The 16937-nt window shown below is 34.0% G+C and overlaps 1 protein-coding gene across 2 annotated transcripts in view; it reads right to left on the reverse strand.

The window, feature by feature from the left end:
* Positions 1-16937, reverse strand: part of ADAM7 (ADAM metallopeptidase domain 7) — a 62344-nt gene that overhangs the window by 24876 nt on the left and 20531 nt on the right. For both annotated transcript variants that reach the window (XM_072796243.1, XM_072796242.1), the window contains exons 7-8: positions 15498-15551; positions 10531-10602 (exon numbers count right to left, since the gene is read on the reverse strand). In XM_072796243.1, the coding sequence (XP_072652344.1) occupies positions 10531-10602; positions 15498-15551 (126 nt within the window). The remainder of the gene's footprint in view (positions 1-10530; positions 10603-15497; positions 15552-16937) is intronic.

Below are 16937 nucleotides of genomic sequence, written 5' to 3' on the forward strand. Positions count from 1 at the left end.
CTTAACTAAAAAAAAAAGAACAATATGGTTCCCTTTGAATATCATAAACCTTACAGTCACTGGGCTCAAGATGTGTCCAATAAATAATTTAGTAAAACTCTGAGATTATAACTGACCTGAAGATGTGAGTTTACTAACAGTGGCACACAGAGGAATGAATGTTCTTTATCTATCTCTCTATTTAAGTCATTAGTTAGTTCTATGGCAAATTAGAACTGATACTGGCTTTTAAAAAACAATAGTTTTGTTTGATTTTTGGAGCTACTTTGTTGCCTGAGAAATCTTCTTGGAGACTGCTCAAAACAGATGCAAATAGCTATAGCCCATAGCCTTCTCACTCCATTCCCATTTGCTTTTGTAAACACTAAGTTGGTAGATCCTCTGATGCCAGCACAAAGAAGACAGAATTGAGGCAACTATTAAGAAGATTTTTAGACCAAAAAAATGTTATATCAATTTTATATTTCATAATAGCCAGTACAAAGTAGGCTGAAAGAATGAATGAAGAACTATGAACATTGAGTTAAGAGTAGAAATGAAGAGGTCACTCACTCAGTATTAGTAGAGGATGCAAACAGTTATTAAGAAGTGTGATACATCCTGGGTATAGCAACACTGTGTTAAGTATCTAATTTTCTTAACCTGCATAATATGAATATATTGAATTCTACCTGTCAACATAGTCCAACAAAGTCATTTCATAAGCATGAGAACTAGGCCTCCTTTAAACTCTCATGAAGTTAGACCTTTAGTGAAATCATGATCTCAAATCCATACTGGAACCTATAATGTCTATTCCTTTTGACCCTGACTTTACTGTGGAATAAACCTTATAAGTGAGGTCCCACAGAAACAATTTCTTTTAACCTTGCTCATTGGAATCTCTACAACTCATAAGTGAGCTTTAGGCCCATAAAACTGGGGAAAGTGCAAATGGTAACAAAATTTGTCGTCTGTCATCCTATGAATGTACGCTCTTCTAATGAGAAATTATCCTATAAAATAAAACCCTGCTGCATCTATAGAATGCTAGGATGGGTTTGGAGATACCCATTCAGGAAATTGTAAAGAGTTGATTCGTTCTTCATAGTAAAGAAAAAACTTTGAAATTTCCTTTTTTTTTTTTCAAATATTTTATTTATTTATTCATGAGAGACACACAGAGAGGCAGAGACACAGGCAGAGGGAGAAGCAGGCTCCCCACAGGAAGTCCGATGTGGGTCTTGCTCCTGGGATCCCAGGATCATGCCTTGAGCCAAAAGCAGATGCTCAACCACTGAGCCACCCAGGCACCCCAAACTTTGAAATTTCTAAGATAAAAAGGTAAAGGCAATATGAAAGTAAATGAGAGAGGATACAGTAAAATAATGAGTATGTGGAGGATAAAGGACCAGTATGACTTCCCAATCTAAACTGGAAATCTTTAGTAAAAGTTCAGTAATATGCACCCAGTTTTGTATGTATGTTTACTTTGCCAATGGGAACCCAAAGAGAAAGACTGAGTCTTATATTTAGATCGGTGTTAGGGTAGTAATAAAGACAATTGCAAAATATAAGAAACAGAACAAGAGGAGTTTGAGCTGAGAGGCAGAGGAGCAGAGCTGATCAACCCCAGAGCAAAGTCAGTACCAGGCATGAGCCCTTCCACACTACACACACACAGGGGGATTAATTCACACACAAAGCCAAGAGTAGCTCCTGGGATTTCCTGATTGAAGATTGGGAAATTGAGAGTAGCCTAGGCAAGACAACTGAGACATAGCCCCACTCACCATGGGGAGTCTTCTCATTGGATCTGACCAGAAGAGATGGTGACATTCCTGAAAGGTGTGTGAATCAGTGATGGTTTGAGAAAGAAATGGATAGGTGGAGCTGATTACTTTCAGAAAAAAGCCAATACAGATATTCCTTGATTTTTGAGTTTGTTTTATGCCATTTTGCTTTCACAAAAGATCTACATTAGAATTTGTTTTCACTGGAGAAAAAAAATCTGAAGAAAATTTTTGCTTTCATGAGAAAGGGCAAAAAGGAAAAATAATGCTCAGTGTTTGTTTTGTGGTGAGTCACTATAGAGGCAGCACATACCCTAGGTAGGTGGAACTGCCAAGCTCTTTCTCCAGGAACCATGCTCAGAATCACAGTATCAAGCTGCCATAGATTTGAACTGTGTCTTTGAGCACCAGTACTTTATATCAATTTATTTTGCGCATTTGTTAGCAAGATGTTACCTAAGGTACCAGAAAAGCCTAAAAGAGGTTGTTTTTTGGCTCAAAAACATTCCCATATAAATTAATAGTAATTGTTTCTTTGATTTGTGCTATTTTGGCCTATGAAAGTTTTCTCCTAATATCTGAAAATAGAGCATTCCTGTTAAATCTTTCATAGGAATGCTCTACTTTCAGATATTAGGAGAAACCTATACCAAGTGTGGAGGCTTTCTGAGTTACACACAGGCAGGGGAATTAATTTTTAGCCAAGGCGAGGGTAGTTTCTGGCCCCTTCTAACTGGAGAGCCTCTTTGGGAAATTGAGAGTTGTCTGGAGTCGCTACCCAGGCAAGGAGAATGAGACATAGTCCACCCATGGTGAAGAGAGCCTTTTTGTTCCAACTGACTGAAGTTTGGTAAAACACATGAAAGCTGTGCATCCCAGAAAACTTCAGAAAGGCACAAGAGAAAGGCAGACATAGCCTATAGTTTGCAGAGCAAAGCCAGTGGCCCTGTTTGGCTGCAGCTTTTGGGGTGCAGTTTAGCTTAAGTTAAGACAACAAAGATATAGTCCAGCTTTAAAGCTGCTTTTTCTATTGCACCAGGACAGGGAATCTAACTCATAGTCCTGGTCATCACTGAATATAGTTTTCAGTATGTCCCAGCAGGCAGCCTAACCGGAGCACATGGGAAGGTGTGTAATCCGTTCAACAGCCTTATGTATAGTTGACATTTGGACAGATAGCACAGGCCTTGGCTTCCTCTATAGAACAAAACTGATGTCCTTCTCTGATCAGGGAATTCTGTGCACATTCTGAGCTGTTTTGTGCCCCCAAACAGTGAGTTGTGTAGGCACTGGGCCTTATCCAGGGAAAGTAATTCATAGTTCCATGTATTACTGAATATAGTACTCACTTTCTGGTCTAGTAAGCCTGACTAGAAAATACAGGCAACTGGGGAGCCCATTCTGCATCCTCACTTGGCAAGGGAACCAAGCTTGCAGGGCTATACAACTGTTCTTAGCCAGTGGCATAACTTGCTTCTCCATCCTCAGAGATGAAACTGTTATATCCAAAAATAGACCAGAGTAGAAGCATAGTCTTCTCAAAGACATTATCTGCAGACACACACAGAAACCCAAACAGAGCTGAATGGTAAAGAACTATCTCTGCCAAAGAAAATCTATACATCTGGAAGAATCTCCCAGATTGATATTTTATGTAAACCTCATGATAACCTCAAGGGAAAACTTTCTGATAATTAGATGCATACAATAAAGAAGTCAAAGCATACCAATTACCAATATCAAAGACATCAAAATACAGAAAAGGACAGTAGGATAAGAAATAGGGAAGAATGGATCTACAAAACTAAGAAAACAATTAACAAAATGGCAATAGCGAGTCCCTACCTATCAATAATTACTATAAATGTGAATAAATTTAATTTCCCAATCAAAAGATATAGGGTGGCTGAATGTATAAAAAAGCAAAATCCAACAATATACAGCATACAAAAGACATGTTAGACCTAAAGACACACATACACTGAAAATGAAGGGATGGAAAAAGACATTTCAAGCAAATAATACCCCCCCCCAAAAAAAGCAAGGGTAACTATGCATATATCAAAGTAGATTTTAAACTAAAAATGGTAAAAAGAGACAAAGATCACTACATGATGATAAAGGGGTCAATATATCAAGAAGACATAATTGTAAGTATTTATGTGCCCAATATTGGAAAATCTAAATATAAAAACAAAAACTAAAAGAACTGAAAGGATAAATTAAAAAAAATGTTTTAATACTCCACACTGAACAAGGGATAGATCATCCAGACAGAGAATCAATAAGCAAACAGTGCATTTGTACAATACTCTAGTCCTAACTGATATATACAGAACATTCTATCTAACAATAGCAGAATACATATTCTTATGTGCACATATTTTTTAGAATATATCATATGTTAGGTTTTATTTTTTTTTATATGTTAGGTTTTAAAACAATTCTTAGCAAATTCAAAAATCATTAAAAAATCATACCAAGTATCTTTTCTGAACATAATGGTATAGAACTAGAAACCAATAATAAGAGGAAAACTAGAAACATGTGAACTAAACAACACTCTCCTGAACAATTAATGGATCAAAGAAGAAATTAAAGGAGAAATAAAAGAGCTTCTTAAGACAATGAAAATGGAACACAATGTGAAGAACTTATGGGATATAGCAAAAACAGTTCAAGAGGAAAGAAAGTTCATAACCATAAATGCCTACATTAAGAAATAAGAAACATCTGAGGTAAACAACATAACTCTACACCTTGAAGAATTATATATTAACAGCAACAACAGAAACAGAGTCCAAACATAGCCAAAGAAAGGAAATAATAAAGATTATAGGAGAAATAAATGAAGTAGAGAACAGAAAAACATTGTAAAAGATTAGCTAAACTAAGAGTTGATTCTTTAAAAAGATGAAGAAAATGGACACATCCTAACTAGACTAAGGAAAAAGAAAAGGGACAAAGATCAACAAAATTATAAATGAAAAAGGAGATTACAATGGATACCACAGATATTTAAAAGATAAGAGGCTGCTATGCACAACTATATGACAAAAAACTGGACGCCTAGAAGAAATGCAAATACTCTTGGTACTATATAATGTACCAAGATCAAATCAGTAGAAATAGAAACTCTGAATAGACTAATTACTAGTAAGGAGATTGAATCAGTAATCAACAATATTCTAATGAAGAAAAGTCCAGGACCAGTTAGCTTTACTAGATCAAACATTTAAAGAATTAGTATCATTCTCAAACTTTTCCAAAACAATCAAAGAGAAGGAAACACTTCCAAACTCATTGCACAAGACTAGCATTAGCCTGATACCCAAATCAGAAAAGGATATTATCAGAAAAGAATACTGCAGGCTAATACCTCTGATGAGTATAAATGCAAAAGTTCTCAATAAAATACTGCCAAACTGAATTCAGCAACACATTAAAAGAATCATTCACATGATCAAGTGAAATTTATCCCTGAGATGTGAGGATCATTCAACATAAGTAAACCAATGAATGTGATACATTAATAGAATCAAAGAAATGAATCATAAGAATCATATCTCAGCTTGGCAGATTAATTTCATTTGTTATTTAAAAAAAACTTTTAACAAATTAGGCATAGAAGGAACATATCTCAACATAATCAAGGCCATATATGACAAACCCATCTCTAATATCATGCTCAGTGGTGACAGGCTGAAAACTTTTCCTCTAAAATCAAGAAAGGGGAACCTGTGTGGCTCAGTTGGTTAAGAATCCAACTCTTGATTTTGGCTCAGGTCATGATCTCGGAGTCATGATATCAAGCCTTGTTTCAGGCTTCACACTGGACATGGATCCTACTTAAGTTTCTCTCTCTCTCTCTCTCTTTCTCTCCCTCTCTTTCAATCTCTCTCTCCCCCTCTGCCCACTCCCTGACTTTCATGTTCTCTCTCTCTTTCTCTCTCTCTCTCTCTCAGAAGAAGAAGAAGAAAAGAAGAAGAACGGAAAGAAAGAACAAAAGTGTCCACTCTTACCATCCTTATTCAATATAGTACTAGATGTCCTACTTAGAACAATCAGACAAGAAAAAGATTAAAGGTATCAGAATTAGTAAGAAAAGAGTAAACCTGTCTCTATTTGCAGCCATGATTTTATATATAGAAAATCCTAAAGACAACCAAAAATGATTAGATGTAATCAATGGATGCGTAAATTTGCAGGGTACAAAATTAACATGCAAACATTTGGTAGCATTTATATACAATAACAAAGAAATTTCTGAAAAAGAAGCAAAGAAATTGATCCCATATCCATGAACATCAAAAACAATAAAATTTGGGCAGCCCGGGTGGCTCAGCGGTTTAGCGCCGCCTTCGGCCCAGGCTGTGATCCTGGAGACCCGGGATGGAGTCCCTCGTTGGGCTTCCTGCATGGGGCCTGCTTCTCCCTCTGCCTGTGTCTCTGCTTGTGTCTCTACCTCTGTGTGTGTGTGTCTCTCATTAATAAATAAATAAAATCTTAAAGAAGAACAATAAAATTTTAGGAATAAATTTAACTATGGAAGTGAAAGATGTCTGTACTGAAAATGAGAGGTTGATAAAAGAAATCAAAGAAGACACAAATAAATGCAAAAATATCCCCTGTTCATAGACTGGAAGAATTAATATTGTAAAAATATCAATACTACTGAAAGCATTTATATACTCAATGCAATCCCTATCAAGATTCCAATGACATTTTTTAAAGAAGTAGAAAAAATACTACTCAAGTTTATATGGAACACAAAACACTTCAAATAGCCGAAGAAATCCTGAGAAAGACAAACAAAGCAGGAGCATCACACTTCCTGATCTTAAGTTATAAATCTACAGTCATCAAAACAATATGGTACTGGCATATAAACATACAAATAGTTTAATGGAACATTATCAAGAGCCCAGAAATAAATCCAAGCAAACAGTCAACTAATATTTTTTTAAAGATTCATTTATTTTAAGAAATTCATTTATTTATGAGAGAGAGAGAGTCGAGGGGAGGGGCAGAGGGAGAAGGAAAGAGGAAGTGGACTCCCCACTGAGCACAGAGACATGTGGGGCTTGATCCCAAGACATGGAGATGGTGATCTAAGCTGAAACCAAGAGTCAGAAGTTCAACTGACTGAGCCACCCAGGCACTCCTAGGGTCAACTAATCTTTGACAAGGAAGTCAAGAATACTCAATGGACAAAGCACAATCTCTTTAATAAATGGTACTGTGACAATTGGGTATTCACATATAAAAGAATGAAACTGGATTCTTAACTTATACCACTCACAGAAATTAACTCAAATGGATAAAAACATAAATTGAGTTTTACCATGATAATTATGGAAGAAAACAGAAATAAAGCTCCTTGACATGGGTCTTAGTAATGATTATTGAGATATGATGCCTAAAGCACAAGCAATGAAATAAGAAATAAACAAGTGGGACTGCATCAAACTAAAAAGCTTCCGCACAGCAAAGGAAACTAGTAAAAGAGTGAAAAGACAAATTATGGAATGTGGAAAAATATTTACAAGCCATATACCTGATAAGGGGTTAATATCCAACACATATAAACAACTTAGCAACCTAGTAGCAAAAGAAAAAAAATTCTAATTCCAAAATGGGCAAAGTACCTGAATAGACATTCCTTCAAAAGAATACATGAAAGGTCAACAAGTGCATGAAAAGATTTTCAACATCTCTGGTCACTAGGATAATGTAAATTAAAATCACAATGACATAACATCTCATGCTTCTTAGAATGGCCATCATCAAAAAGACAAGAAAGAACAAATGCTGGTATGGATGTAGTGAAAAAAAAAAAAAAAAAGAACCCTTGAGCACTGTTGGTGAGATTGTAAATTGATATAGCCATTATGGAAAACAGCATGGATATAGCATTATGGAAAACCTCAAAAAATTTAAAAATTGAACTATTATATGATCCACAATTCCACATGTATATTGATATATTACTACTACAGTAGGTTCAGCTAACAAATCAAAGGAATATATCAAAGGAAACAAAAGCACCAATTCAAAGAGATATCTGCACCCCTATGTTTATGCCAGCATTATTAAATAGTCAAAACATGAAACAGTCTAAGTGTCCAATAATGGATGAATGGAAGAATTTATAGTAGCCATATAAAATGAAATATTATTCAGCCATAAAAAAGCAAGGATATCCTACCATTTTTTATAATATAGATTATCCTGGAGGATATTATGCTAAGTGAAAGAAATCAGACAGAGAAAGACAAACACTATATGATCTCACTTATATATGGAATGAAAAAAAATTCTTAGGAAAAGTGATCAGACTTGTGGTTACCACAGGTGGGGTATGGAGAGAAGGGGAAATTAGAGGAAGGGGGTCAAAAGGTACAAACTTCCAGTGATAAGTAAGTACTAGAAATGTACAATATGATGACTACAGCTAACCCCGCTAAATGATAGATAGGAAAGTTGTTAAGAGTAGATACTTAGAGGTCTTATCGCAAGGAGATTTTTTTTCCTTTATTCTTTTATTTTTCTTTTCTTTTCACTACACATATATGAGAAGATGGATGTTAGCTGAACCTACTGTGATAATCATTTCACAGTTTATGTTAAACCATTGGTGCTGTATGCCTTATAAACAGTGCATGTCCATTATTTCTCAAATAGAACTGGAAAAATGCTTTAGCAGCCTCTATGGTTAGGAGAAAAGATAGTTACAAAAACTAAAAGCATTATCGGAAAAATAAGATCAGACCCAAGTCACAAATAAACTTACAAAAGCCCTTATCAATCAATCAATAAAAAGAAACAGGTGAAACACTATTCCATTCCACATTGCTTCTACACTATTCCATTCCACATTGATTCTACCTTTTAGAAAAATATGAGGAGGATTTTTAATTTCCGTACACATAGTTTTAAAGTTCAGAGAAGTTCTACTTCTGGCTAAGATGTATAAAGTTGGAAAGAATGTTGCTTCTACCCTGACAAAAAGAAAAAGCCGGAGAATCTACAACATCATATCTTATCAGACCATAAGTTAATTGAGGTAACAGTGCAAATGAGTAGCCCAAAATCTAAGGGAAGATTTCCTCCTTTGGGGACAGATAGTACTAGAGCATCTCCCAGTGGCAGAGCATGATAAAAAGAGATGCTGAGCCAAGAATAATTGTAAAGAATTGCTAAAGGGCATGCGTGGGATAAAATGAGAGTATAGGACCTTCTGAAAATATAGACACAAGGAATTTCACACCTATGCTCAGACTCTTCATGAGCCTCCTCTGGATGCGCATGAAACCGTGGAGGGTGGAGTAAGAGACTGGAAATAACCTCCCCTTGTGTATAGGCCTGGAGGATGGGAGAAGCTGTTGCTTTGGGAACATCTTTAAACCCACCAGATTCTTGCTCTCCAGAAAGAAACAAAAGCATTAAACTGCTGTATGACTTTCAGCAAGTATTTTTTTTTTCTGTTCTAATCTTATTTCTTCTTTCCCTGTGCTGTGGGCTTAGTTTGTTCTTTTTGTAGTTCCTTAAGGTATAACATTGTTGTTTATTTGATATTTTCTTTTTAATTGATGTATGTATGCATTTACATCTATAGACTTTCCTCCTGGAACTGCTTTTATTGGATCCCATAAGTTTTGGTATGTTTTGCTTCCATTTTTGTTAGTATCAAGATATATTTTTATTTTACCTTTCTTTTATTCTTTGATCCATTTATTGTTCAGGAGTGTGTTCTTTAATTTCCACATATTTATAAATTTTCCAGTAATCTTGTCATTGTACTTGATATAATTTCTGTCTTTTTGAATTTGTTCAAAGATTTGCTTTGTGGACCACTATATAATATATACTATGAAATATTCCATCTGATCTTGAGAAGAAATGGTGTATTCTGTTTCTCTTGGATGGAATGTTCTGTATATACCTGTTGGCTTCATTTGGCCTATAGTGTTGTTCAAAACCACTCTTTATTGATTATCTGTCTGGATGACATATCCATTGTTGAGAGTGGGGCTTTTTTTTTTATGCTCCCAGAACTCAAATGAAAGCTGATTGTTGCTGAAAGAAGGGGAAAGAAAAAAAAAAAAAAAGCCTTCTACCCCTGGAGAAGAAGCAGGAAGGAGGAAACCTAGGGGCAGAACATTCAATGTCTCCTACCAATGAAGGAAGAGCACAAACAGAATAATTTACCCAAAGACCCATGGACAGAGCTTTTATAAGACAGGATAGATCAGGGCAATAAAATGTCCCGGTCCCATAACTAGGGTAGTAATTACTGAGTGACCAACAAGAATAGATTACTATTGAAGAAGAGATAAGAATGTAAGTGGAGACAATTGAGCACTGGTCCTTGATAAAGGCCTGAAGTTGAGGGCAAACAGAAACAATCTTTCCAACAATGCTAGGGCAGGGATTTTAAATGCATTAGTGGATTTGATTTATGTACAATAAATATTCAAGTCTTTATACAGAGCTTTATAAAATTTGTGATTAGTAATCAATATTTGAAAATGTCTTAAATATTAAATGTCATTTACTTAGAAAACCAAAACGTCAGTGCTGGTTAATTTATTGCTGTGAATTTTTCAGTGGATTTTGGCTAATTATTCCACATGGTAAAAAATTTATGTTTTGGGCTATCTCAATACCAAAGTTACCACAAAATCCAGCAGCCACCTATCTTAAAATCTTCTTCCATTTGCATTTTTAGCTTGATTCAAGCTGTAGCAGATCTTACCATGTTGACAAAATTGACCATTCCCCAAATTCTGTTCCTCAGCTTACTGAGAGGAGAACTATTCCTGCGATACTGGAAATAAAACATCAGTTCAACATTCATTAATAATAGGACATAAATAAAAACTCAACAAAATACTTCTCTCAATATGAGACATTTTCAAGAAAAAAATTATTGGCATTCTTTCTGGTCAGGTAAAAATGGGCAATTTATGCAGAATTATATTTTTGATATAAAATAACTACATAAAGCAGTTTCTAAGGACAAGGTTCAGTTTAAGGTTTTCTTCATAACCTTATCCCCCTTTCACATTACAATATATTACAGTACATTGATTTATTAAACTAACTGATAAGTGTCCTTTAGAGTCCATATTTATCATGGTGGTGAAACAAAACTTCTTAAAGCTCCATAGAAACCATTGTATTGTAAATAAACCAGAAACTTTTATCAGTCCCTCTATGTCCATGTTGTCACAAATTAAGGAATGTAATCAAGTACCATCCTAGAGCCAGAGATGTGATGGAGAAGTGCAGGAAATTGTGGCTCCCCCTTCTATTTAGGGAAAGCCTGAGAGGATGAAGTAAACTTTCCTTCTGTAGACTATTCTGCTTTTTTTTTCCTTTCTACAAATGGAATTTACATTTGTGCCATGAGGATCTTCTTCTTAGCATTATCAACTTAGCCTGATAAATTATACTTTATAATGACAAAAGTATCCCATAGGGATAAATGCAAATGATCAAACTTGTTTTATAATAAAAATTAAAAGAAGCATGGCTTTTCTGAATCTCGTAAGTGTCCTTAGTTACTATTCCACTGCTCTCCTGTTATCTCACGTACCTAAATACCTCAAAGATATAACTTTAGACTCTCTTCACTTCTCATCTCTCATTCTTTACACAACCTACTACTATTCATTGGTTCAACTGCCTCTATTCCATTAAAACTATTCTCGACAGGAACATAAATGTCCTCCTAGTTATCCAATCCATTTGAACACCTTTTCCTCATCTTCCTGGTCATCTTGTTTACCTTTAATATTGACCATTTTCTCTTTAAAGAAATTTCTTAACACCTTGGTTGCTAATACCCTATTACTTCTAGTGTTTTATTGTGCAGAGTTTCCTTTTTTCCACCATCCCCCTTAAATTCTGGATGGCAAATATAGTTTCACACCCGAATTCTTGGTGACCAATTGGTAGTGCTTGCCTAAAATACACATTTGAGAGATTATGAGCCTATCTTGGAGGTCATAGGGATAAGGTACTTTAATCACTGATTTCCATCCATGGGCTAAGGGAAAGAAAGTGATATGGGGTCTTTGCATTCTTATTGACAAGCTTTCATTATATAGCTAGTCTTCCCCAGTATAAAGACACTTGTGTTCTGCTTATTCTTTCAACTTGCTAGGTCTGGGTGTATACATCCATATCCTTACTCTACTTAGCCGCTTAAAATTCATCACACTGTCTTCAAGATATGTAAATACATTGAAATATTTCCCAAAAGTTGCCTTTAGTTTTCTATTCTATCTTACGAGAATACACTAACTCTACATTGTTCTTGTTGTTGCCCTTTATACTCAGCTAACACATACATGTATGCATGTGTGCATATATTACTCAGATAACTATAAATATTTAAAATACTCAGAATCTAGCATATTAACAATTCATTAAATGAAAATGGATGATTTTCTATAGGAACTACTCCAAAAATTAACCTCCTTAATATCTAAAGACAATATTAAGGCAGCAAATGTGATAGGTATGCATGTATAAGTCCAGTTTAATCCCCTAAAGTCATATCAAGCAAACTTTTACCTGGTAAATATTAAATTTAACAAATTGTTCTTACTTCTTATTAATAAATTATTATTAAGAAAGCATATTTTAACACTCTTTAAAAGTGAATTAATATGTTCTCATAAACATGTTAATGTAAGCCTAAGTAGCACTTAAATTTTATCAATTTCCTTTTTAAAAAAATAAGTAGCTGTAGTTTCTGCTTTTCAAAAAAATGCAACAATTTTGTGTCTTCCTTTTAAATTAACATAGATCTCATTTATTTTGTCTTATTGTAATGGCTAAAATTTTCAGTTAATCTATCAAAAGAAAATATATTGACAGTGAAAACAAATGTATCTTATTCTCACTTTTGGAGAAAAAAATTCCAACATTTCATTATTAAGTTTTATATATATATATATATACAGGATAGAATGATTTTGGTAAATATTCTTTATTTTTTTCCATTCTTACTTGCTAAGAGTTTTATTGAGAATATTTGGGATGATTGCTTTACTGAAATAAACCATTGCCATGTAAGTTTTTTTTGGATATGTTCAGGATTGGGTTTGAAAATATTTTTAGGATTTTTGTAGTTGTGTTTGTAAGTGAAATTGACTTATAATTTTTAATTTCTTATTTGGAGTTGTTATCAAAGTCATCATAAATTGTCACAGTAAATCCCCTCAAGAAATCAATCTTCTAGATGTCTATATCCTTATATATTTCCCTCCTACATCAATTCTAGGCTTGGCTGTATGGCTTCCTTTGGCTAATAAGACATTAATAAATGTACAAGCAGAAGCTTGAAAAGCTCTTATACATTGAAGCCTTGAGTCTTTCTTGATATTTGGATGCCCAGTTGTGATGTGAGAAGCACAGTCTAGCCCACTGCGTATGTAGCCAACTGAAACCCAATACTACATACCAGACAAGTGTCTGAGGCCATTTTTACACCAGCCAGTTAGCGCAGTGGAACTAGATTACTACAGTTACATAAGTAGACCACACTAAGTTTGGGGTAGTTTGTTACACAGTGTAAACAACTACTATGAAGATTATAATAACTTTATAACATGTGTGAAGAATTTTTCCTCTTTTCCTATTCTTCAGAGCAGTTTGTAGAAGATAGGATTATCTTATAGGAAATTTGGTAAAATTTGTGTTTAAATGCATGTGGGTCTAGTGTTTATTTGTTGATAGACTTGGGCTAGTTTATTTTTTAAATTTTTTTTAAAACCTTTTCAGAGTTTCCTATTTCTTCTCACGTCATCTTGGTAGTATTTTGCTGCATGCATCCACTCATAAATGTATTGGCATAAGTTGTACATATATTTTCTAATGATGTATAACCTCTACTGTATTCATAGTTATGCTTTCTTTTTATTTATAATTATATTTGTAGTTCCATTTTCTCTTTTTTTTTGAAGGTGCCATTTATTTTTTAAATTTTTTCAAGATTTTATTAAATTCAAGTTAGTTCTCATATAGCGTAGTGTTAGTTTAAGGGGTAGAATTTAGTGATTCTAAACAACACTCCGTGACTTCTATTTTTTTCTTAATAAATATTGTCAGAGATTTCTCTATTTCAGAAATGACTTCAAGGAATGAGCATTTGGCCTTGTTGATCTACCATTTATTTCTTTTTGGTTTGTGTCTTAAAATTTTACACATTGTTAAAACTATTTTCTTTATATTTTTTGGATTCATTTTTAACTTTTCCAGTTAGACTCCTAGTTCATTAAATTTTTCTTTCTCTGTTTTTCTTTCTCTTTAATAGAAATGTTTAAGTCTATAAATATCCTTCAAAATACTGCTACTCCATCTGCATCTAAACAATTTTTTCCATACCAATCTTTTATTTCTGCTGTTCTAAGTTTTTCATAATTTCAGATTTGATTTCTTTATTCAATTAATATTTGAAAGTGTATTTTGCTTTAGATTCCAAACCAATGATCTTTTATTGGTTTAGTAACAATTTTTGTTACAACTTCCACTTTGGTTATGCTTTTTAAAAAAGGTGTTCTTTATTATATACCTATTCCTTTCTATTTATTTTTACTTCCTTTGTGGACAAATACCAGTTTAATTTTTGAAAGTATTTTATCTGCACTTGGAAAGAGTATCTATCTATCTATCTATCTATCTATCTATCTATCTATATAGAGAGAGTCTATTTTGTGGATGCAGGATGTTCCATCAACTGATTAGATTAAAACTATATTTATGGGCTCAAATATTTTCTTTTTTTTTTTTTTTTGATTTTTTGCTACTTGATCTAAAATTTCCTGATAGAGGGGAAGAAAACCCCAGATTCTCCCTGTAACTCTTTTATTTTTTGTTTTAATATCTTTTCCTACTCTATTGTTAAGTGTATAATCTCAAATATCAGTGGATAATTTTCAGTTCTTGGAGAGCTTATTCTACTTTCTATTATGTTGGTTGACACTTCCTCATGTGATTAGTTTTATCTTGGATTATGAGCCTGTCTTTATAGGACACTTTTGACTTGAGCTTTGATAGTTTATCAAGTTTCTAATCACCTTTACGTTGAAAGCTTTGCTTAGCATTTCTGTATCTAAAGAAATATATATCATGTTCCACATCATTGCATGGCGCAAGTTTCGGATTTCTGCTTTCTCATGCTTAATATGTTCCCTACCCATTGCTATAGACAAACAGAACATTTTCTCTTTGCAGTTTCATTGGAAAGGGATTATCCAGTTCCCTTTTCAGAGATGCAGCAGCTCTTTATGGCTCTGGGAATAATGCAATATGTTCTATATATTACATGTCACCAAGCTTTTGAATTTTACACATTGCTCTGACAGAGATTCTCTTCTCATTTTTAGGACTTGGAGATTTCCTGTGTTTTCTTCTGAACTAAACTATAGGTTGTGCACTTATTTATTTTATGTATACATAAAATTTGTATACATTGTTCATCATTTCCATATGTTCATAATAGGGAGGAAAATTCTCTTTTGACTTAGTCCACTATACTGCCAAAGGACCTTATCACCTCTTACATAATTCTGTTTGGGGAAGCTAAAAACAAGATTGAGCCAAAAATGGAATTCTGATTAAAATACTTTTTTCTCCTTTTTTTTTTTGTTTAGAATCACAGCTATGTTTTATAAGCATGAATGAAGAGCAAATGTTCATCTGAAAACTTACCACATTATTATCAGCGACAATGAACAGTTCAACATACTTTTCTTTATGAATCCTCTGGAAATTTATGAAAAATTTAATAAAGTATGGTTAATGTTCCTCATTTTAATGTTTTAAGTTAGTTTTCCTGGTAAGAAATGTTAATATTATTGATACAGGAAGGTAAGGTACAGGAGTATAATTAATAATTCCAAGAATTTATCAAATAAAACCCAATATATTATTAATACATATGACCCTGTACATCAGATTTTTAAAAACCTAAAACAACATTCTATATTTGAATACCCTTCCTTTCTTTCTTTAGCCTTTCAGGTGAAATAAAAATTATATTTATTGCAGCATTACTTAACAATAGCTAAGATAAGAAAGCAACCTAAGTGTCTGTCAATAGATGGAAGGACATAGAAAATGTGGTATACACACACATACAAATATTATGCAGGCATAAAAAGGATGGAATGTTGCCATTTGAAGCAATATGAATGGATCTAGAGGGTATTATACTAAGTGAAATAAGTCAGACTGAGGAAGACTGCTAGTATATGATTTCACACTTATGTGGAATCTAAAATTCAAAACAAATGAGTAGACAAACAAATGAAAACTAGAATCAGGCCTATAACTACAGAGAACAAACTGATGGTTGCCAGAGGGAAGCAGGGAGGAGTAGTGATGGGCAAAACAGATGAAAGGGAATGGGAGACACAGGCTTTCAGTTATGGAATAAATAAGTCATTGAATAAGAGGCAAAGCATAGGAAATATAGTCAATGATATTGTAGCATTGTATGGTGACAGATGGTAGCTACACTCACTGCAAGTGCAGCATGATGTATGGAGAAGTTGGAGATGTTGAATCACTATGTTGTATACCTGAGATTAATGTAACATTGTGTGTTAGTTTATACTCTAAATAAATAAATAGAAGGGTTATAAATAAGAATAATAAATACAATTTTTAATGCTTAGTTTTATTTAATGTATAAAGTAAATGCCTACTAGGTAGCTCCTATAAAAAGGATTTATCAATAGTGAAGAGCAAAACATAAGACTGACCAGCTAATAGGACTGACTGTATTCCTTCTACTTTTCTCCTACTTCCCAATCTCCTACTGTACAGTAGCCTGAATTCCAAGAAATGTATAAAAGTTTCTAATTATAGGGATCCCTGGGTGGCGCAGCGGTTTAGCGCCTGCCTTTGGCCCAGGGCGCGATCCTGGAGACGCCGGGTCGAATCCCACATCGGGCTCCCGGTGCATGGAGCCTGCTTCTCCCTCTGCCTATGTCTCTGCCTCTCTCTCTCTCTCTCTGTGACTATCATAAATAAATAAAAATTTTAAAAAGTTGCTAATTATAGATCTTTTATTTTATAAATCACCAACACCAGAAAATTCTGGTTTTAGCTCTCAGTGTTATGCCTTGAGGTGCATGCATACCCTCT

The sequence above is a fragment of the Canis lupus genome, chromosome 24, assembly GCF_048164855.1.
Source record: "Canis lupus baileyi chromosome 24, mCanLup2.hap1, whole genome shotgun sequence".
Lineage (NCBI taxonomy): Eukaryota > Metazoa > Chordata > Mammalia > Carnivora > Canidae > Canis > Canis lupus.